A 23,167-nucleotide genomic window follows, 5' to 3' on the forward strand; every position below is an offset into this window, starting at 1 on the left:
ATGAATTTTACTTATATACAGGATGGCTGTATGCCATCAGATATGCTCACTCGAGAGTGGCAAAGGTGTGCTGCTCTTCTCTGACCGCTCGTTAAGGTCTTGAGAAGAGGAACAGGAATGGGATGATTAAATGAGGCAGCTGCTGTTCAGATTGAACATCAGGTGCTTAGTTGGGATAAGTTGGGGTTGTATGTGGTTTAGCAGTGTCTCTCTGTTTACAGGTTTCCCTGTGAGACGTTCAAAGAGGATGATGACGTGGATCTTCCTCTTCTTAGCCTACGCACAGGCATACCTTAGATTCGCGCTCCAAGTCCTCAGCACGTGTTGGAACCCGACCACGTGTTTCGAGTGCTACAAGCAGCTGTTTTCATAATAAGTAGCGCCCGTACTGGCGCCCTTGACTACGTAGCGTAATTAGTCTGTAAATATACCCCCTTTAAATTTGATCCTTTGAGTTTTCATTACATTTTTCCCTTGAAATCTAATCGCAGCCCTAAGCTGTAACTTTGTTAATAAACTAGATTCCATAAGGCCTTTCTTTTGATAAAGTCAGATGTATTTACTCCGTTCCGCGGCCTTCGAGTCCTAGATTTATAAAAGTGTCGAACTTGTCTAGAATCTCTCAACAATTAGCAAATGCTAAAGTGATTTCACAAAAGAAAACGGACGTGGAATCCCAGCTCCATTAAGCCCATATGAGCAAAGGAAAGACAGAGAAACCTCCACAACAGGTAGGGCGTTTTTCAAATATAGGTATTTATTGTTATGGGTAGAGCCAAATTTTGATTGACATCTTTTCAGGTGGTTATTACTGTGCATATTATTTTTGTCTTGAGACGGATAATTCTGCAAATTTTTTGTCTAAGTCTATCTTGTCACAGTGAGGGATTGCTTCTATTTTTCCACCCTCATGACCAATGTATTCGCCTTTGCGAATTTCATTACAGTCTGTTGACTGCCTTTCATTTTCAGTCTATTGACTGCTTGTATTTTACCAGTCTGTGCGGCCAAGATTGTTCCGTCCCCGTGACCCATAAATCCTCAGCATTATTGTATGCACATTTCATTAGTCTGTTGACGGCTTTTGTTTTCAGTTTGTTGCCTGCTTTTACTTTTCAGTCCGTTTGACTGATTGTATTTTGATTGTCCGTACAGGCAATATTTTATGACCCCGCGACGAATATTTACAGTCTGTTGATTGGCGTTCCATAGAAACCACTCTTGCAGTATTCATGCTAGCACATTTCCCGTCCTTCGTGTCGACTGATTCCAATTCCGGGAATCCACTCCAAATCACAGTAATTTGTTACTCTCAGCACGCATTGGCGTCAAATACTTTCGCTTTCTTCTCTTTGCAGATAATTTATAATCCCTATAATAGGATCTTATGTCCTAGAGGCGTTTCATTCCACCTTAGTGGAATCAGCTCGGTGTTAATTCGTCCTTTAAGGCCCGTACATACTATGCATCATGATACTCGCAGTGTTAGATGGATGCTTTGAAAAACGACTTTTTCAACACGAAGCTGCATCAACAATGTGTTGATGGGGCAGAGCCATTTCATTACGCAGCTCAGTGATGCACCAACATTCAGAGTGGGAGGATGTCTGCTCACCACCACCCGCCAAACCCCTTGAGTGAACAAGGACTAAAACAGGAAATGTTGCAATCAAAGCATCACAGAAGTCTGGAGCTGGCACGGAAGATCTCTACACTCCGAAGTTATGGTGTTTTGATGAGCTGTGTTTCCTGTAATAAAAAAATATTTGTGTACTTTGTACCTATATTTGAACCTTACTTTCAAATAATCCTCCCTAAGGACATTATAGATAGCTTCACAGGTTTCTAGGATGATGATTATACCGAGGCTCGGTTTTGAAATCCTGGTTGAATATTGGAGGCTTACATACGATCCTCCAGCTGCAAGAACGAGCTCCTGATGATATGCTGTCTCGAAAGCTGGTGTCCTGCTTACAAATATATGGTTCAATTTTTTCCCAACAATTGCTTCTATTTTTCCACCCTCATGACCAATGTATTCGCCTTTTCGAATTTCTTTACAGTATGTTCGCTGCCTTCCATTTTCAGTCTATTGACTGCTTGTATTTTACTAGTCTGTGCGGCCAAGATTGTTCCGCCCCCGTGACCCATAAATCCTCAGCATTGTTGTATGCACATTTCATTAGTCTGTTGACGGCTTTTGTTTTCAGTTTGTTGCCTGCTTTTACTTTTCAGTCCGTTTGACTGATTGTATTTTGATTGTCCGTACAGCCAATATTTTATGCCCCCGCGACGAATATTTACAGTCTGTTGATTGGCGTTCTATAGAAACCACTCTTGCAGTATTCATGCTAGCACATTTCCTGTTCTTCGTGACGGCTGATTCCAATTCCGGGAATCCACTCCAAATCACAGTAATTTGTGACTCTCAGCACGCCTTGGCGTCAAATACTTTCGCTTTCTTCTCTTTGCAGATAATTTATAATCCCTATAATAGGATCTTATGTCCTAGAGGCGTTTCATTCCACCTTAGTGGAATCAGCTCGGTGTTAATCCGTCCTTTAAGCCCCGTGCACACTATGCATCATGATACTCGCAGTGTTAGATGGATGCTTTGAAAAACGACTTTTTCAACACGAAGCTGCATCAACAACGTGTTGATGGGGCAGAGCCATTTTATTACGCAGCTCAGTGATACACCAACATTCAGAGTGGGAGGATGTACGCTCACCACCACCCGCCAAACCCCTTGAGTGAACAAGGACTAAAACTATATTTTATTGAATTACTGAAGGAACATCCATCTGTTTGGAACATCAAATGTAAGCATTACAAGATAAGAAACATCAGGAGCGCAAGCTTGGAAACCATAAAATCAGAGTTATCGAGTTTTGTAAACTGTATATTGCGGAATGAAGACTTTACTAAAAAGCTGCACACCCTGGAGACACAATTCTACAGGGAAATGCTGCAATCAAAGCATCACAGAAGTCTGGAGCTGGCACGGAAGATCTCTACACTCCGAAGTTATGAGCTGTGTTTCCTGTAATAAAAAAATATTTGTGTACTTTGTACCTATATTTGAACCTTACTTTCAAATAATCCTCCCTAAGGACATTATAGATAGCTTCACAGGTTTCGGGGATGATGATTATACCGAGGCTCTGTTTTGAAATCCTGGTTGAATATTGGATGCTTGCATACGATCCTCCAGCTGCAAGAACGAGCTCCTGATGATATGCTGTCTCGAAAGCTGGTGTCCTGCTTACAAACATATGGTTCAATTTTTTTCCAACAATTTATAAAATGCAAGGATTGGCATTCTTGTGTAATTTTCAAAGTCTGTTGGATTTTCGACTTGCAGCTCCAAAAATATTTCATTGAAGCTTCCCTTCAGAGGTCGCCGAGAAAGCCATTGCTTACACCACAAGGTTCTACGTTTCTTCCTCAAAAGTTTCTTTTTTGCAGCACACAGAGCAACTACACCCCACAGTAGAGTCTCCTGGCAAAGTACATACATCATCGGCAGACATCCTGCCGTTGAAAGCTGAACTGCGAGAACAAGTGAGCAGTGTTGCAGTGCAGTTAAGCCGCTATTAATTTTTTTCAACACCACTACTGCATCACGTAGCTGATACATGATGGCATAGTGTGTACCATGCTTTAGGGACGCCATTCCCAGGCAGTGCTTGGCTATTCCAGAGCCTAGAGCTCGCACAATTTAAAGGCATGTGCCTACCATTCCTAGAACTCTCAGCTCCATTCCTAGTCCCTCCAGGGACTGCATCCTAAGGGCTTAGTGCCTGTGTTACACTGAGAAATTCCCGTTCGTGCACCCACAAACCCATTCCTCCCAAAATGGCGAACAACCCTGTATTAGAGGAAATTAAAGCTTTTACTGAAGCACAGAAAGCCGAGGCCCTAAGGGGCCAAGAATTAGCTACCTGGGTAGCTGAGGAGAGGGAAAGGGCGCGAGTAGAGAAGGAGAAGGAAAGAATAGAGGAGAAAGAAAGGGAATTCTAGGTGAAAAGAGAAGCAGCAGGGAGGGAATTCCAAGAAGAAAGAGAAACCACAAGGGCAGAGAGGGAGAAAGAGAATTCCAAGAAAGGAGGGAGGCGGCAGAAAGGGCAGAGAAGGCAGAAGAAAGGGATCATCAACTGGCTATGGCCAGCACTGGCATACAGCCCTCTACATCCCAGTTATCACACTCCACCCTTAGTAGCATGGGCACCCTCATCCGCCCGTGGAGCGAATCCAAGCAGGAAGCCTGGCTCGACCACACAGAAAAGCCCTCCCCGGTCACGAGCAAGATCTCGCTTGAGTAAGGGAGGCCATCGTAAAAGCCTTCGAGATAACCCCCGACAGGCAGACATAGTCAGAATGGGTGGCTAAGAAGACACCCATTCTCTAGAGGTGGACAAAGGCACCGAACGCTGTTTCTGCGGAAGAGATCCTCGAACTTTTCCAGTTGGAGGATTTCCTATCATATGCCCCACCTGAACTTGCCACTTACTGGGTGGATAAAAACCCAAAAACGATTGTGGAGTGCTGTAAGTGGGTGAATACCTGGAACACCCACTACAGAGCTCATGAAACAAGAAAATCTGCCCTGTCGCTCTCCCTCTTGCCAGAGTCCGGTACGTTTTGGCCAACTCTCAGAGATTGCAGTGCCAAAATAATCGGCCGCGTAAGCCCGTGTGTGGGCGTTGTAACAAACCTGGGCACTCCTCAGAGCAGTGCCACTTTAAAACAGTTCCTCCGTAGTCAACACCTGCTCCCCATCAGAATGGACAGCACCAAAATGATAAGAATAATGGCTATTGGCAGCGGAACAACTGGCCAAAGCCTGATTTTAGCCGGAGCTTTTGTGACTCGTGCAAAGTGAAGGGGTACACCTCTTCCCGGGCGCATTGCTCCAAGAAAGCTACCGCTCCCGCCATTGCCATGGCAGTGACGGATCCGTCAACTCCAGGCCCCCAGCTCAGGGCACCATATTTGTTGCACCACCCTGAGATCATTATCGATTGAGATGGATTGAGAGGCATATAAATAAATTGCAATTGAAAGCCTCAACCATATTAGAGACCATGGAAAAAAATGCAAATACAAAATTAATTAAAAGGATTTCAAAATAATAGGCAAAGCTCTAAACGAACACCGATTGTCAATACTCGAATCTCTTTGTATTAAACAACGGGTTCCCCAATTAAATACTCAGTCCACGTCAACTCCTCTGTACCTCAGCTCTTGCCATCAGCACTACCGGGTATCACTGTTCCCTTCTCTTGTACATACCTCTTTCTTCATTTCTTATGTTAAGAAATAACTGATTGCCATGTTTTAATCTGAGTCAGTTTCTAATTCTGTTGTTCTTTTTAATTTGTAGCTTCGAAAATGAAACGTCAGCATAATAAAACACATTAATAAGATTTTGGGCTCTCTCCTTCCTCCGATGATGTTTCTCTGGTTTCAAGCAACCGCCTCCAACTTTAGCAGATATATATATATATATATATATATATTTTATATATATAGATATTATATATATATATTATAATATATATCTATATATATATATATATATATATATATGTGTGTGTGTGTGTGTGTGTGTGCGTGTGTGTGTGTGTGTGTGAGTGTGTGTATAATTGAAAGCAGGAAATGGCTCCAAAGAAAGCACGAAAAAAAAGGTCACTGGTGCAGAAGGCTCATCAGCACACATTGGACCAATTTACCTGTATCTCACAAACTCTCTTGCTCTCCGAGAATTGAAGGCCTTCATTTCCATCATCTCTTCCATTTCATATATCTGGCCATCGTTTTTCAGGTATTTTTTTTTTCAACTCATACTTCTGAATGACTAAATTATTTCACTGTCTTATCATCGCCTCTTTTCTCCACGTGAACAAACCATCTCTAAATACTCTTATTCGTCCAATAAACAATGACCTTCTTATCGTTTCTCTTGCTTATTTCCTCATTTCTCGCCCATTTTAATTCTTCCTACCCACGTGTTCCATGCAAACCGTTATTCATCTGAAACGATTTGCTCAAATTGTTTTTTCTTTTTTATTTACGTTCAAGATTAATGTGTCACTTTTATAAAGGACAGTTGGAAAGACAACCCCTTCACTCATTCTAAAGCTAGGTCTCACAGACCCGCCCACGATCTTTCCAAATTCATTCACCCAGTCAACCATCTCGTGTCAGTTATCCTTTGACTCTGCTTTCATCCGACCACTTCTCATTACATTTTACTCTACAATACCTAAACGAATCAACCCTCCATTCTTTCACGATCGATATGTGCGCGTGTGCTCATGTGTGTTCTGGTAGATAAACATCCTTATTTTTTGGGTAATGCGCAGAAATTTGTTTCATATTCTTTTTTCTTATTATAACAACAAGGAAAAATCTGCATTCAGCGTGAACTTTGTGACATGGAAATAGAGCAAGGCTCGTTGAGTGTATGATTATCGTCTCAGATAAGGAGATACGTAAATATCTTATCAAGAATATTTCAATATTTTCTGTGGCAAATTAAGCATTCCGTCAAAGCTAGTGATAAGGTGCGACACAGGCAACAGAATGTCTGCATACAAAGGTTTTGAATAGCAATACCATCTGATATACGAGACTGATTTGTGATTTTGAGTTTCCATGTGCTATCGACAAGTTTTCGGTATGTTTGCACTTCGGTTTACGGCGGCTTTTATGTCAATATTTCGGAATTAGAGGATCTTCTGTGCTTGCATTCATCTGGCACGTAAAAGTCCGTGAGTACTAAACAGTTTCTAAATCCTCGTCCATGGAGGCATCATCAGTTTTTTTTCTAAATCTCAGTAGTTTTAGTTCCCATCATTAGAGAGAGAGAGTTAGCAATGAACCATGCCTAAATCATCAATATTTTAGGCTTTGAAAGACAGAAAGTGTTCGATAGGTTCTAAAATATCAATATCTTAGTCATCTTTTAAAAGAAACGAAAATTTTTAATCATGGACATTTTCGGCATCATCATGAAAGATGGCAAGTGAGAAATAATCTATAAATCACCAACTTTTTAAAGATCTAAGTTAAACATAGAAACTACTAAACAGCTTTATAAATCATCAATATTTTTGGCAACTTTACCAAAGAAAGCAGGTCTTTTCTAGATTATAAAGCATCGACGTTTTAGACATCACTATCAGACACATCAAGTGCACTATCGTCTCTAAAGCACAAATATTTTAGGCATCGTTACTAAAGACAGCAACGACTCAATGTTTTCTAAATTATCGACATTTCATAAATCCCCGATATTTTATGCATCATTAATGACAGATCATATATCCAGACATTTTATGCCTCATTAATTACAGGTAATTAGTACTCGACAGTTCATAAATCCCCTATATTTTATGCCTCTTTAATTACAGGTAATTAATACACGACAGTTCATAAATCAAGTCATTTATGCCTCATTAATTACAGGTAATTAGTGCTAGACAGTTCATAAATCCCCTACATTTTATATCTCATTAATTACAGGTAACTAGCACTTGACAGTTCATAAATCCCCTGTATTTTATGTCTCATTAATTACAGGTAATTAGTACTCAGCAGTTCATAAATCCCCTATATTTTATGCCTCATTAATTACAGGTAATGAGTACTTGAAAGTTCATAAATCTCCTGTATTTTGTGCCTCATTAATTAGGGGTAATTAGTAATTAATACTCGAGAGTTCATAAATCCCCTATATCTTGTGCCTCACTAATTACAGGTAATTAGTACTCGACAGTTCATATATCCCCTATATTTCATGCCTCATTAATTACAGGTATTTAGTACTCGAAAGTTCATAAATCCCCTGTATTTTATGTCTCATTAATTACAGGTAATTAGTACTCGACAGTTCATAAATCCCCTGTATTTTATGCCTCATTAATAACTGGTAATTAGTACTCGACAGTTCATAAATCTCCTGTATTTTGTGCCTCATTAATTACAGGCAATAACTACTCAATATTTCATAAATCCCAACATTTTATGCCTCATAAATTATAGGTAATTAGTATTCGACAATTTATAAATCCTCTATATTTTATGTCTCATTAATTACAGGTAAATAATACTCGACAGTTCATAAATCCCCTATATTTTATGCCTCATTAATTAGAGGTAATTAGTATTCGACAGTTCACAAATCCCCTATATATTATGCCTCATTAATTACAGGTATTTAGTACTCGAAAGTTCATAAATCTCCTGTATTTTATGTCTCATTAAACAGGTAATTAGTACTCGACAGTTCATAAATCCCCTGTATTTTATGCCTCATTAATTATAGGTAATTAGTATTCGACAGTTAATAAATCCCCTATATTTTATGTCTCATTAATTACAGGTAATTAGTACACGACAGTTCATAAATCCAGACATTTTATGACCCATTAATTGCAGGTAATTAGTACTTGACAGTTCATAAATCTCCTGTATTTTATGCCTAATTAATTACAGGTAATTAGTATTCGACAGTTCATTAACCCCTTTTATTTTATGCCTCATTAATTACAGGTAATGAGACTCGACAGTTCATAAATCCCCTATATTTTATGTCTCATTAATTACAGGTAATTAGTACTCTACAGTTTACAAATCTCCTATATTTTATGCCTCATTAATTACAGTTAATTAGTACTCGACAGTTCATAAATCCCCTGTATTTTATGTCTCATTAATCAAAGTTAATTAGTGCTCAACAATAAATAAATCCCCTGTATTTTATGCCACATTAATTACAGGTAATTAGTACTCGACAGTTCATAAATCCCCTATATTTTATGTCTCATTAATTACAGGTAATTAGTACTTGATAGTTCATGAATCCCCTGTATTTTATGCTGCATTAATTACAGGTAATTAGTACTTGAGAATTCATAAATCCCCTGTATTTTATGTCTCATTAATTACAAGTAATTAGTACTCGACAGTTCATAAATCACCTATATTTTATGTCTCATTAATCACAGGTAATTAGTACTCAGCAGTTCATAAATCCCCTGTATTTTATGCCTCATTAATTACAGGTAATGAGTACTCGACAGTTTATAAATCCCCAATATTTTATGCCTCATTAATGACAGGTAATTAGTACTTGACAGTTCATCTACTATATTTTATGCCTCATTAATTACAGGTAATTAGTACTCAACAGTTCATAAATCCCCTATATTTTATGCCTCATTAATTACAGGTAGTTAGTACTCGGCAGTTCATAAATCCCCTATATTTTATGTCTCATTAATTACAGGTAATTAGCACTTGACCGTTCATAAATCCCCTGTATTTTATGCTGCATTAATTAGAGGTAAATAGTACTTGACAGTTCATAAATCCCCTATATTTTGTGCCTCACTGATTACAGGTAATTAGATCTCGACAGTTCATAAATCCCCTATATTTTATGCCTCATTAATTACAGGTAATTAATGCATGACAGTTTATAAATCCAGACTTTTATGCCTCATTAACTACAGGTAATTAGTACTCGACAGTTCATAAATCCCCTATATTTTGTGCCTCACTAATTAACACGGTAATTAGTACTCGACCAGCAGGTTCTGAATAAATCCCCTATATTTTAGCCCTCATTAATAAAGGTTAATGATGTACTCAAAACAGTTCATAAATTCCCCTATATTTTATGTCCACTAATTACAGGTAATTGGTACTCGACAGGTTATAAAATCTCCTATATTAGATGTTCTCATTAATTCAGGTAATGATTACTTGACAGTTCACAATACCCCCAATATTTCATGCCTCATTACTTACAGGTAATTAGTACTCGACAGTTCATAAATCCCCTATATTTTATGTCTCATTACTTACAGGTAATTAATACTTGACAGTTCATAAATCTCGACATGTAGCATCATAATACAGGCAGTTAGTACCCGACAGTTCATAAATCCCCTATATTCTATGTCTCATTAATTACAGGTAATTAATACTTGACAGTCATAAATCCCTATATTTTATGTCTAAATTACAGGTAAGTAGTTTACCGACAGTCATGAAAATCCCCTGTATTTTATGTCTCATTCATAACAGGAATTAGTACTCGAACCAGTCATTTAAAATCCCCTGTATTTTATGTCTCATCAATTACAGGTAATTAGTACTTTTCAGTTCATAAATCCCCTATATTTTATGCCTCATTACTTACAGGTAATTAGTACTTTTCAGTTCATGAATCCCGTATATTTTATGCCTCATTACTTACAGGTAATTAGTACTCGTTAGTTCATAAATCCCCTGTATTTTATGTCTCATTAATTACAGGTAATTAGTACTTGACAGGTCAGATATCCCCACATTTTATGCCTCATTAATTACAGGTATTTAGTACTCGACAGTTCATAAATCCCCTGTAGTTTATGTTCGCATGAAACTACGTTTAATTAGTACTTGACAGTTCATAAATTACATATATTTTATGCCTCATTACTTACATGTAATTAGTAATCGACAGTTCATAAATCCCCTATATTTTATGTCTCATAACTTACAGGTAATTAGTACTCGATAGTTCATAAATCTCGATATGTTATGCCTCATTTATTACAGGTAATTAGTACTTGACAGTTCATAAATCCTTTGTATTTTGTCTCATTAATTACAGGTAATTAGTACTCGACAGTTCATAAACCCCCTATATTTTATGCCTCATTAATTACAGGTAATTAGTACTCGACAGTTCATAAATCCCCACATTTTATACCTCATTATTAACAGGTAATTAGTACTCGACAGTTCATAAATCCCCTGTATTTCATGCCTCATTAATTACAGGTAATTAGTACTCGACAGTTCAAAATTCCCCTGTATTTCATGCCTCATTAATTACAGGTAATTAGTACTCGACAGTTCATAAATCCCCTGTATTTCATGCCTCATTAATTACAGGTAATTAGTACTCGACAGTTCATAAATCCCCTATATTTTATGCCTCATTAATTACAGGTAATTAGTACTCGACAGTGCATAAATCCACGATATTATATGCCTTATTAATTACAGGTAATTTAGTACTGAATAGTTCATAAATCCCCTACATTTTATGCCTCATTAATTACAGGTAATAATTACTTGACAATTTATAAATGCCGCCAATATTTTATGCCTCATTAATTACAAGTAATAACTACTCGACAGTTAAAAAATCACCGACATTTTATGCCTCATTAATTATAGCTATATGTTCTCGGCAGTTCATAAATCAAATCACTGACATTTAATGCCTCATTAATTACAAGCAATATGTAAGTCCGTAAATCCCCGCCATTTTATATATTCCCACTTACCAGCAACAAATACTGGACAGTTCATGAGTCGCCGACATTTTATGTCTCACTAAGTACAGGCAGTAGGTACTCTACAGTTCCTAAATCATCATAGAGATCTCCATTGAAGACATGAACGCAGCAAATCCTGCGCCTTCGGCCGTGAATACTCAATATTCCATTAATTATCAATATTTTAGGCATCATCACAAAACACAGCAAGTGTTCAAGTAGTAGTGTCTGCCTTGTTATGGAAAAAGTTAGCTTAAGAACTTCCTCCTTTCTATAAGCCACGCAATTTTAACTGCGGATTTCATCATAATGTTTACTGCAGTGTTCGAAGTCTCTTACATTCGTTAATTTATAATCGTGTTGGATGCAAAGCAGGAGAACCTTTTCAGGCTGACGAAGGCATACAAGCTCTTTTTATTTTTTATTTTTTTATTTTTTTTTTAAATGAAATCGTACGTTGCCATAACTATGGACAATGTTATTAAAATCAATGCCCTTTTAAGCATTTTATGACTTTATAAGATTTGTGAAATCCAGCGGTACCATTATGTAGTATCAATAGTAGTTATCACGCCGTTGAGTCGCCCAACGCTCACTCGATTAGAACGATCTATACGTTTATCTTAATAATATACGAACTATAAGAGAATGAAAATTAATCTGTTTTCATACAAACACACTGATAGGACCGGAACATCCCTACAATTGTTGCAATACGGAACTTTCCAACAAACACTATCTTTCCTGTCTTCAGGAGGCAGCTGGCTGCGAAACGAAACGATGACGTCACCCCCGAAGGAGTACACGGCCATATTACTGGCATTAATCGACATAGAAAAGGACATGAGCGCCCTCGGGAACGAAGACAGGATCGCTATTGCTAAAATGTGCAATGAGGCTGTAACGAATAAGGTCTCGGGGCTGCAATACACGCCGAATGCAGAAAGACACACGGAATACATTGGAAAAATCGAGGGCGGCTCCATGGGGGTACAGATTGTCGTCTCTCAGGAGGACTTGCAAGTACACTGCGAAGAATACCGGGTAAATTCTCTCTCTCTCTCTCTCTCTCTCTCTCTCTCTCTCTCTCGGATTATTGACTTTCTCTTTTCGCTTCCGTTTTTCCTACCTTCTATAGCCTTTTATATTTAAAAGATCTTCACTTGTTTTCTGAGGTTTGGGTTAAATAACGCCATTTGCTGCCCATCCCACTGATATTTGCATGTAAGAAAATATAGTATTCAGTATTTAGATCTCAATCAGATTAACATAAATAATATATTCAGGAATTGGAAATTGGGGTAGATCATGTTTTTTTTTTTTTTTAGTTTTCCTAAAGGGAATGATTCCGCCTATGGCGTGCCTTGTGAAACATAGCGTAAGTGGTCTCGTTAAATGGATTTATAGTGATAGTGAAACAAGGTCAACCTTCCGTTTTCCAGGTGAGCCTCCTCAGGATAGGCGACCTAAGAGTGATGATGTCCTTTCCGAGATCAGAGGCCAATCTGGTGGTCATCGGGCGTTGCGAGATAAGAGGGAAAACCGTGGCATTTGTTTTTGATCTTTTCTCAGACCAACTGGCACTGGAGTGTATCCAAGATATTTCAAAGAATTCCCTGAAAAAGGAAGATAACGATTCCTTCAGTCGGCAAAAGTAAGTATTTTTGACTGTCTAATTGTCTAAGAAATGTTTGCACCTTCTGTGAGTGCCAGCAATTGCAGACATAGGAACTTATCATATTTATTTGAAAATCCTTGAAAACCTTTGAGTAATCCAAATATTAGGCTTAACTCAGTATAATTTTGAAAAAATTCACAAATTTCTAGTATCAAGAAGCGAGCTGTAAAATAGTTCTAGTTCTAGTTAATTCAACGATGTTTTTCTTTTTACCACAAATCTTTTGCATACAACTTTTACATAATCTTAAGAGTGGATTCATATATATGGCATTAAAAATAAGTTATTTTCAAGTAATCGTTGCTCTGTGAAAAAGAGTTCTTGCTGGCAGTAACTCTCTTCATTGAAAGCAACAATCAGTTTTAACTTGAAAAACGCAGCATTTCAAATGACGAGACTTCGAGTTGAATAAATGTTAAGCTAATATAGCATCTTTTTTGGGTGGGACCCTCTACCACGGTCAAAAGAAAATTTGTTTTTTGTGCAAAAGTTTTAACCTTGTAAGCTTTTCAAGCCGTTTGTACTCTTTCAGTTCGAAGAGACTGTAAACTGTTATACTTAAGATCTAACTCATTTGTAAGCCTTCCTACCCATTCATAAGTTTAGGGTAATTCATTAAGAAGAACAGAGTTCTCAGAGGTACAGCCCCTCAGTTTCGATGAACATTAGGATGCAATCATTAAGGGGCAACTCTAAAATTCCGCTGTGAATCCGAAGGTCCTTTTTGCATTCCAGGATTGAATATATTATTTTCTAATAATAGTGAACAAAACATACAAATTCTCTCTGGGAAAATACGAATTTTCTTCGTTCTTCAAAATGATTAGAAACTGGGAGGGTTACAACTTTATTACTAACTAGCTGTACCCAGCCATGCGTTGCTGTGGCTCAGTCTGGTTAAATGGAAAAGAGAAAAGAGAAAGCTCCCTTTTCTTACCCTCTCCAACCATCACTGTTTCTTTCCTTCTTTCCTCTCACTAATAACAACTCTCTCTCTCTCACTTTCCTCCCAAATGACCGCTCTTCTCTGTCTCTCTCTCTTCTCTCTCTCACTCACTTTTTCCATCTTTCTCCTACCTAACACCCACTCTACTCTCTCTTCTCCCTCTCGCTCTTTTCTCTTACTCTCTCCAACAATCACTGTCTCTTTCCCTCTTTCTTCTCACTAATACCAACTCTCTCTCTTCCTCCCAAACACCCGTCTTCTCTCTGTCTCTGTCTGTCTCTAACCATTCCTGTCTTTTTTCCTCTTTCTTCTCCCTAACACCCCATCTACTCTCTCTCACTTCCTCTCCCTCTCATTCTCTCTCTGTCAACCCCCTTCTCAAACTCCACGCTCTTTGATGTCATGGTTGTTTACCCTATAATATTCTTTTCCAAATGATAAGTCATGCATACAGAAATTATGTATGATAAATTTTGTAAAGCGACTAAGTCTACGGCATAACCAGCCCCGTTTCACGGACAGAACCAGCTCCGTTTCAGGGAATCCCTCTCACTCCCACCCCCTTCGGAGGGGTGGGGGGGGGGGGGGTAGGGGTAGGTAGAATAAAACCCCATTGTAAAACATGCGCGCATTCAAATACAATGTTGTGGCAAAATTTCAAAGCAATCGGTGAGGAACTTTCGGAGTTTTAAGATTTTGAACAAACAAACATTTACATTTTTATTTATGATGATTTTATACTGTATAACGATACAAACAGTTATCATTATTATTATTATTATTATTATTATAATTAATATTATTATTATAATTATTATTGAAGGTCCACAATAATATTCAGTAATGAACTGTAGTTATCGCTAACAAGCGCTACAAAAGCTTTCGAATCCTGTGCTGGGTTCATCTTCAGTCCAATTAAAAACTTATGTATAAAAAGTTTTCCCTAAGTCCGATGTTGCCGTTGCCTCTCCTCTCCTGTTAAAGATATCACGCAACCCATATGAACCAGAAACATTGCAAGCCGACGACGGAATGCATGCACAAGCTCAACTACCGCCCGGTGAGAAGATCTAGCATTCTAGCAGATTGGCCGCCAGAAACATAAACAGAAGAGACGCAGTCACCTTGCTGGGCAATAATTGATCATTTTCACCTGCTGCCTGGCCCGTTAGATAAATAAAGTGTCGCTATCATCCGCTGTTCCGGCCCTCAAAACAGAGTTCACCGATTCACTTTTTGTACATAAGTTTTTAATTGGACTAAAGATGAACCCAGCACAGGGTTCGAAGGTTTTTGTAGCGCTTGTATAAATAATCACAATCCATTACCGAATACTACTGTGGACCCTCAATCTTGATCAGTCTCATTATTATTATTATTAGTCTGACTCCAGCATCAACACTAGTGATTCTATATAGAATTTACCCGTTAGGTAAATCCTATACTTTGAATTTACTTATGTAAATAATGTTTCTCACACAAGATGTGCGTCTTCTGCCAGGGAAAGTATAATGAATGAATTGCATGGAAAAGGTACATTGTACACATGAGGTATGGTATGAGGAGAGAGTCCGTTGTTGTCAGGTTGATGTACATGCCCATGGTACAGTCAAGAAAGGTGAATGGCTCTATTTGCCAAGTGGTCAGGCGCATTTTTCTTTTATGGGTGGTGTGGTGGATATTTGTTTCGCCAGTTTGATGCCAGATCTCTGCAATGTCGTGGGAAGGATAAGATGCTTCCGAGTTATACCAAGAGAAGGGATGCTGCTGAATGAAGTGCAACACTATACTCGTTTTTTTTCCATCTGTCCACCCGCCTGTGGTGTTTGTGTATGGTAACACTGCTTACATTCAACAATAATAATATCCTATTTCGAATATTAACTGTGTAATTCGCATACAGTAAATTATTAAAACACTTTCCGGTTGCAAATGTACACCCAGATATCCTTTTATTTACCCAAAATTTACACATAACGTAACTATCTAAAGCCCTGGACGCAGTGTTACCATACACAAACACCACAGGCGGGTGGACAGATGGAAAAAACAGAGTATAGTCAATCTCAGGCGATGATCTAACGCTAAGTAAATAGTTTCCATGGCTTATACTATTTTATGACCAGTTAAGGTGCCATTGTGGGCATGACAGTGATGCTTATGTATAGCTGTTTCCTGTAAATGTCGTGAGAGGTACTTGGGAAAATAAACAAATGCCTTCTGGGCACTGGAACCGATAGAGAACGTCACTCTTACTTCAGTCCTCTATAGGGTGAGCTGGGTTAATGAAAAGGAAGAAGCTGGCAGGTCTACAGACCTTCTTGAGACGATTAATTCAACTTGTTGTGCAAGGGTCATGGATGAGGCTTTCTCATTGAAGATACATCAGTGGGTATCCTCTTCTTAGCATGAATCTCTAGAAAAGAGCGCTTGTATAGTTGGGAAGCAGAAGCTCTTTAACACCTTTGATACTGATAATAATCCCTCCTGTTTGGCAAATACGTATTATGTTTGTCTTCAGAAGAGGGCCTGGGGAAATCCAGAAAATATATTTCTGTAAGAACAGGATCCAGAAATTTCACGACTATACATCTTTTACTAAGGAAAGCTGCAGAGGATGAAACAAATAGGATAGGTAATTATATACATGAGGTATGCACCCTACAAAATGTACTCTCAAATTGCCTTCATGAGAGTCTTCTTCTGGATTCGTATCATTTTATCTTTGCCAGATTTCTTTCTATGAAACCATTAAGATGACCTTGAATCATGTGAACCATAAGGCTTTTTTCCAGCTTGGATTTTCAAGAATGGTAATTTTATTTGCTGCTTGATATCTACATGAAGTCCTTCCCTTTTCTCTCTTATAGTGGCCATCTGTGTCCCTTGGGCCCTCTTTTTTCTTCATAGATGAGGTCTTCGAACAGTTACTGGCCCATCCCATTCATGCCAGTACCTCTAGGACACCTTTTTCAGGATTGAATGAAAGGACATCAAGACTCCACTGAGGAAATTCATAGAATGTTCCACCCTTTGCTCACATGTGAGAGAGCCAGTAATGATGTTCTCCCCTTCTTCAGAGTTCTTGTATCTTAGGGTCCAATCAACTTCACCGCTACTACTTATTTGGAAAGGTGAGAGTGATACAAGATACAGTAAGTCAGTAATTAACACTTTTATCAGGAGGGTTCTTGTGCATGCTCCACTTGGCCTCCTGCTGATAATGAAATATAAAGTGTACTTCACGTCCTTGTTAATAGTGGTAAACCCCTGGGATAATTGAGGAACTACCTTTAAGCGATGACATCCTCAAGTTGTTTTTCTCTGGATTTATGCTCCAGAATTACTTCCCGGATTGGAACACTTCGCTTTGACGTATCAGCAAAGACAATGTTGCAGCCAAGAACCTTTACCCATCATGTCAACTCTAGTATTTACTACAAGAACATAGTACTGCCGACCATCCCTTACAGAATATCACAGGCTAACCTACTTACATATACCCTCACTCTTGCACTTGGAGGACACCTAGTCTTTCTAAGCATGTCTATACCCCTTACAAGAAGTAGTCATACATAAACCATAAGAAGTATTGCCATGGCCAAACCAACACCCAAACTTGTCAGAAAATGGCAAATACTACAGATATTATTGTTCAGCCCCTGACCTTCATTACCTGTGGTGCACTAATAAACTGCACATGTACAGCATCAGCCTTCCCTCAGCATAACTCAACGTATCCTCCCTATGACTTTGCAAATGAGGTTATAAGCTAAGCCAGAAAAACAGAAACACCACCACAGGATAACCACTTGGACACTAGACCGTTAGAAGAACTTACCTTCCCTCCTAGCTTCTGTAATAGCCTGACCACTCTGCACCATGGAGATGAAAATAAACTCATAACATCTGCCTCTTCTCATTCTCTTACCAAACCTTGGGAGTAAAATGTACTTTTCCCAAGCATTGAACTCGTTGTACCACCCTCCAATAGAAGTTGCATAATTACCCAAGCCAAATACCCGGAAACTATAATTAAAAAACATACTTTCTACACGTCCTTCAAACACTAGCTACACGTCCTCCCTTGTGAAGAAAAACATATTATTGGCTAGATAGAAAATACTGAACTTGAGATCAATGGAGTTGATGTAGTACTCACGTCCAGTACGACTCGTCTACCAGAGGGTCTGCTTCCCAACTACTATTATTTTTATTTATCATAACTATTTAGAAAAATTTGACTAAATCACTGATTCACGCCTTGGCCCTGACGAGGGTACTCCCGAGTATTTTTTTCTTAAACGAGAATTCAAACTTGCAGGAAATCAAAATTAGTTAAAAAGTTAGATAGTCGGAATGGAGCCTTTTACTTAAAAGTAACACTGCAAGGCAGCAGTTTCCAAATTCATCAGTGGTAGGCCTAGCCTTTCACTAAAAAGTAAGACTGCAATACAGTAACTGTCCTTTTAGTCGCCTTTTACGACACGCAGAACCTACGGTGGTAGTATTCTTACACCCCTACCACAGGGTCAGCATGAAAAACAATGCACCTACAGTTAAAGGTATGCCCCAAATAACTTTATTCATATTGTTTAAGATGTACTGTAAACAATGCCTCCCGTAGAAATAAAGCAAGCTGTAGGCAGTGCCTCACCTATAATGATAAAGTATAAAAACACTAAGTAAAGGAAACCATTTGTGAATTTTGCCCCAGACTGGGTTCTGGTTCTCTCCTGATGGTTTTGGAGAGGGACAGCTTCACCTCTTGGCACAGTCAACAAACCCTATGTGAGGGTCGAGTGAGAAGGTACTGTTTTTCACAAGTTTCACGACAAAAATAACTCGTCTTTAATGTGTACAATTGAACAACTGAATAACACGTGACTGGACAACTGATGTACCCCTAAATCAAATGGGATTCACCTAGTTCATACATAATGAATTCAAAAGCAAAAGGAATTGGCTCGTGAAAAATTTGATGAGATTGACATGGCAAAAAAGTAAATGACACAAATAGTTTCGCTAATGTTACACAAATACCTTTGGTGAAACAATGCCTGACTGATACAGACAGGCTAATGGGAGATCTTTGCATTACAGTGAGTGATGCGACTGGCTATGAACTCGAGGTGACGCAGAATGTCCTACCTGAACGAATGCTTGAGGGGAATTAAGGCAGAATTTCGCTCTGTAGGCCTCGTTGTCACCTCGTATGATGCTTTTCCTTTTTTTGTAACCCAGTGACTCTGAAATGGGTGATTATTTCGGAAGAATTATAGCCAATGTGGTTTAAAATCAGATTCAGTTATAGTTGATAACACAGTTAGTGGATTTCAGCAGCTCAGCACGAATATATACTGTCTGACTTCTTCCCTTGCTAAATCGAGAACGTAGCTGAGGATTTTGTCGCGAAAAATGAAGCTCACATTTTTCGCGACACCTCTTCTACCGGGATATAGGTAACAGTGTTTTCCTTCGATAAATAGATTGCTGGGGAAGAATCACATGAGCTTGGAAATGAACGAAAATGTTTGGTCTGTTTTACAAAATGTAAAGACCAGGATCTAAAGATCGATCAAAGTAGTTTTCAAAATGATGTACTCACATACTGAAATAAATAAATAAATAAATGCTGTATTTTGGGTTTGGTCCCATGATTTCTTTTGTATTATTGAGAAGTTATTCTAAATTTTCAAAATTTGTACCATGAATTTCAGTGGTTTTAGGAATTCTAGGTGCATAAAGGTATCTGGCAGTAGCTTTCTATTTATATGCCAGAGAGGTGAAATAATTGCAGGTGATCAATTAATGAGACTGGATAAAGATGGAAACATTAATACAATGACTTATTTATTCCTCAGCCCTTCCTTCATAAGTGTATCGGGATTTTTAAAGATTCTGTGAGATGCCTTCCAGCTTTAAATATAGACAGGTTATTTCTCATAATGTAGGATATACACACTTAGAATTTGGTCATTTCTACTGAATTAGCAAACAGTGTACAATCTTTGGTGACCTTCCTTATTTATTAAACATTCTAATTGAAACCTTAAGACACTTGATAAATAATCCTCCGAAATTGTTTCTAACACGATCGTTGAATTTTCGCAGGAATAACCAGCCAACTGTCCAAATACCATCCAGTTTAAATCCAGTAATCAAAGGAGCCACCTCGTCGCCATTACCCGTTGCTTTTGCAGCAGCAGAGGCTGCTCGGCACAAACAACAGGAGAACACTGCACGAAGTTCTTCAGTGTCTATGGCTGCTTACTCAGGTTTACCACATGAAGGCCAGTTCCCGCCATCACACCAAAACTGGTTAAAGAAATCAGTGACTGCCGTGGATGTGCAGAGCACAAAGTCATCACAATCAGTGTCAACTCCGGATACTTCAAAATCAGGGGTTCCAAAGACACCTGACTTAAGTAGAGATGGGAAGCGCGCAGTGTCATTTCCATTCATTTATGGTGATGTGTTATGTCGCCCTCTTCCACTGTCGACTGCAACTGTTACGCGTTCTCCTTTGAGAAAAAATTCGTACCAAATACCATTTAAACCAGATTTGCCTCCGTTACTACAAAAGCCTGTACCTTCATCTGTTCTAAGCCAAGGCCATCAGATCAACAAACCCTCAACACCGCCGAAGCCTGACTTCGTTTTTAAAAATCAGCAAGAACTGATGGAAAAAATAACAAAACTTCTGAAGCCACCGCCCTTGCAATCTCTTCCGAATACTGAAACTGAGAATATTTATGAAAGCATTGAGAGTGCAGAAGAACCGTCATACATACCAATAAGCGGTCCCTCCCCGGCAGCTGGTGGTGTTGTCAGCATAAATGGTCCACCAGAGGCAATAAATCAGGAGCATACGGTAAGCTCTCCTATCAATTGCATGCAAATACAAGGGCAGACTGCTAAGCAGTTGTCGGTGTTAACTGGAAATAAAATCATTCCCTCTTCCCAAGCAACGACCAGCATCAAAACAGGTGTACTTTCACCTACTAATATGCAAAAGCAAAGAGAACCCCCGTTAAAGACAAAGCCTTCATTCCTCGCTGTAAACAGAGTCAAAGTCCCGGAAAAGGTTTGCGGAAGTGGTGTACAGACAGTTAAGGTAGAAGACGGAAGTAACGCTCCAAAGAGAGTAGAAGAAATGATTAGAATTTTCAATGAAAATACTTTACAAAGTACTTCAGCAACCCAACATCCTCATGGTTCCTCTTTACTACTCACGGAAAAGAAAGGTTTCCATCAGGGAATACCCGATTCACAAAAAGCTGAAGACATGCAGCCTAGTGTTCAGCGGGCCTCTAAGGTCACAGACGATTCCCACCAGAGTGACAACAGCAGTGAATTTAGTTTTGATTTAAACGTCGAGGAACAGGGCATCGTAGCAGATGGAAATTGTCATTCCCTCAAAAGTTTTATCAACAGGTTTTTGATGAATGACTTTGCGTATATTGAAACAATAGAGAGGATAAGTAATGCCAGAAATTCACTTCCACCTAAGATGAAAATTCTACTACGAGGAGTCGAAAACTTATACGAAACCCACGTTCGTATGTACCATGATCTGAGTGCTAGTGGAGACTCTTGTACCAAGATTGCTAATGTGTTTATTTCTAACAAGGAAAGGTTGGAATTTTACAAATACTACATGCTGAATGCTCCAGAAATCTGCAATCATCTGCTTGATCTTCCAGACACAGTGAAGGCAAACCATCCACAGCTAGAAGACGACATCAAAAGTACTTGGAAAAGATTGCACTACTATTACACGACCCTGGAGAATATGTTATCTCTTTCTCAGGAAGAGGAAAAGGATCCGATCACCGTGGCCATCTATCTGATAAAAAACCTCAACCTGCAAGCAGATTCCGGTATCCTCTTAGACTATGTGAGGGAAGCTCCCTATAATTTGCACTTGAAAAAGCCCCTTCTTCTGCATAATTTGTTCAAGATAAAGGGACCAAGCTTAAAAGGTTCATTCTTTCACGCATTGTTGTTCTCAGAAATGATCGTTATAACCGCCCCTAGGGGGGACTATTACGTCTACCAGAAGGACATTTATATTCAGCAAATAATCTTTCGCGACAAAAAGCAGAGTAATAAGTTTATACTTGAAATGGACCTTGGTCGCAACAAAATCAAAGCGACCTATACTTTTAAGACGAATGAAGTGGGTGTAAAAGAAGCCTGGTTTAACGAAATAAAAAGACTAAAATACACAATCGCAGAAAAAGAGAGAACAGAGAGAAATATGCGTTTTGGAATAGTAAATGTATGAGATCAAAGAATTAGTTCAATCCGTTTTCATGAGACTATTTTCTCCGATGTGTGGGTGCCGATGTGCTTGTTGCGCACGCTTTTGTTTTTGCCACACACATTTACATATATGTTTTACGTGAAGGCTGGATTCTCCTTCATGCGTTAATTCTCAAGTGCAAGACGGAAACAGTTCGGAAATAGAAAAAATAATTCAACCAATCCGAATTCACCGGTATCATTTTGCATCCTTACAAATCCATGTAAACTAGATAAATGGTTCACTAGTGATTCTCCTAGTACATGCAAAATGTAAAGGGAAGGACACTTCTTTGAAAACAAAAACTTCAAACGAAGGAAAGCATTTCCTTTGTGATGCGTCTGGTTAAGTTCATATGAAGAGCTAAAAAATATTCATTTAACCGAATATACACTTTATCTAATAATATAATTTGTTCCAGTGCCAATGATGCCTTGTATACTTGTGTTTAAAATGCTTCAGGCGTTACGACAAGAAGCTTACGTTTATCTATAGTGATGGCAACAAATCGTATATCGCAGACATATTTTAGTGTTAGCCTCCCTTCAAGGCCAACACAAATCTTTAAATTTTGAACAAGTGTAACTATATGCTAAAAGTTTAAATGGACTAAATACTCATTGAATGCTGTTTGATTTATTCGTTATCCCCCCACAAAAAAAAAAAAAAAAAAATCTAGACCTCCAGTGTACGCTTGGTTAAATCTTAATAGCAGTTATTTCTTGTTTGCAAAAAAAAAAAAAAAAAAAAAAAAAAAAAAAAAAAAAAAATTCCTATGTATTTGTAGTTGATTATGGTAAGATTTAGCATTCGTGTTGGCGGCATTAAGTAATTACACCTCTTTTCCCATTTCACAATTCTGGGGGAAGCGCTTCAGTGGCGTGATCGGTATG

General features: G+C 38.5%; 1 protein-coding gene across 2 annotated transcripts in view; it reads left to right on the plus strand.

Annotated features, from left to right (window-relative positions):
* The window catches only part of LOC135205562 (uncharacterized), a 68,346-nt gene extending 45,442 nt beyond the window's left edge, over window positions 1–22,904 (plus strand). Inside the window, exons 1-4 of one of the 2 annotated variants that reach the window (XM_064236328.1) lie at window positions 6,538–6,776; window positions 12,097–12,386; window positions 12,785–12,996; window positions 20,081–22,904. In XM_064236328.1, the coding sequence (XP_064092398.1) occupies window positions 12,123–12,386; window positions 12,785–12,996; window positions 20,081–22,256 (2,652 nt within the window). In that variant the 5' untranslated portion in view covers window positions 6,538–6,776; window positions 12,097–12,122 and the 3' untranslated portion in view covers window positions 22,257–22,904. Of the gene's footprint in view, window positions 1–6,537; window positions 6,777–12,096; window positions 12,387–12,784; window positions 12,997–20,080 lie in introns of those variants that run through there. The other variant, XM_064236329.1, reaches the window with a different exon arrangement.
* Window positions 22,905–23,167: the final 263 nt, after the last annotated feature.

This window comes from Macrobrachium nipponense, chromosome 24 (genome assembly GCF_015104395.2).
Source record: "Macrobrachium nipponense isolate FS-2020 chromosome 24, ASM1510439v2, whole genome shotgun sequence".
Taxonomy (NCBI): Eukaryota; Metazoa; Arthropoda; class Malacostraca; order Decapoda; family Palaemonidae; genus Macrobrachium; species Macrobrachium nipponense.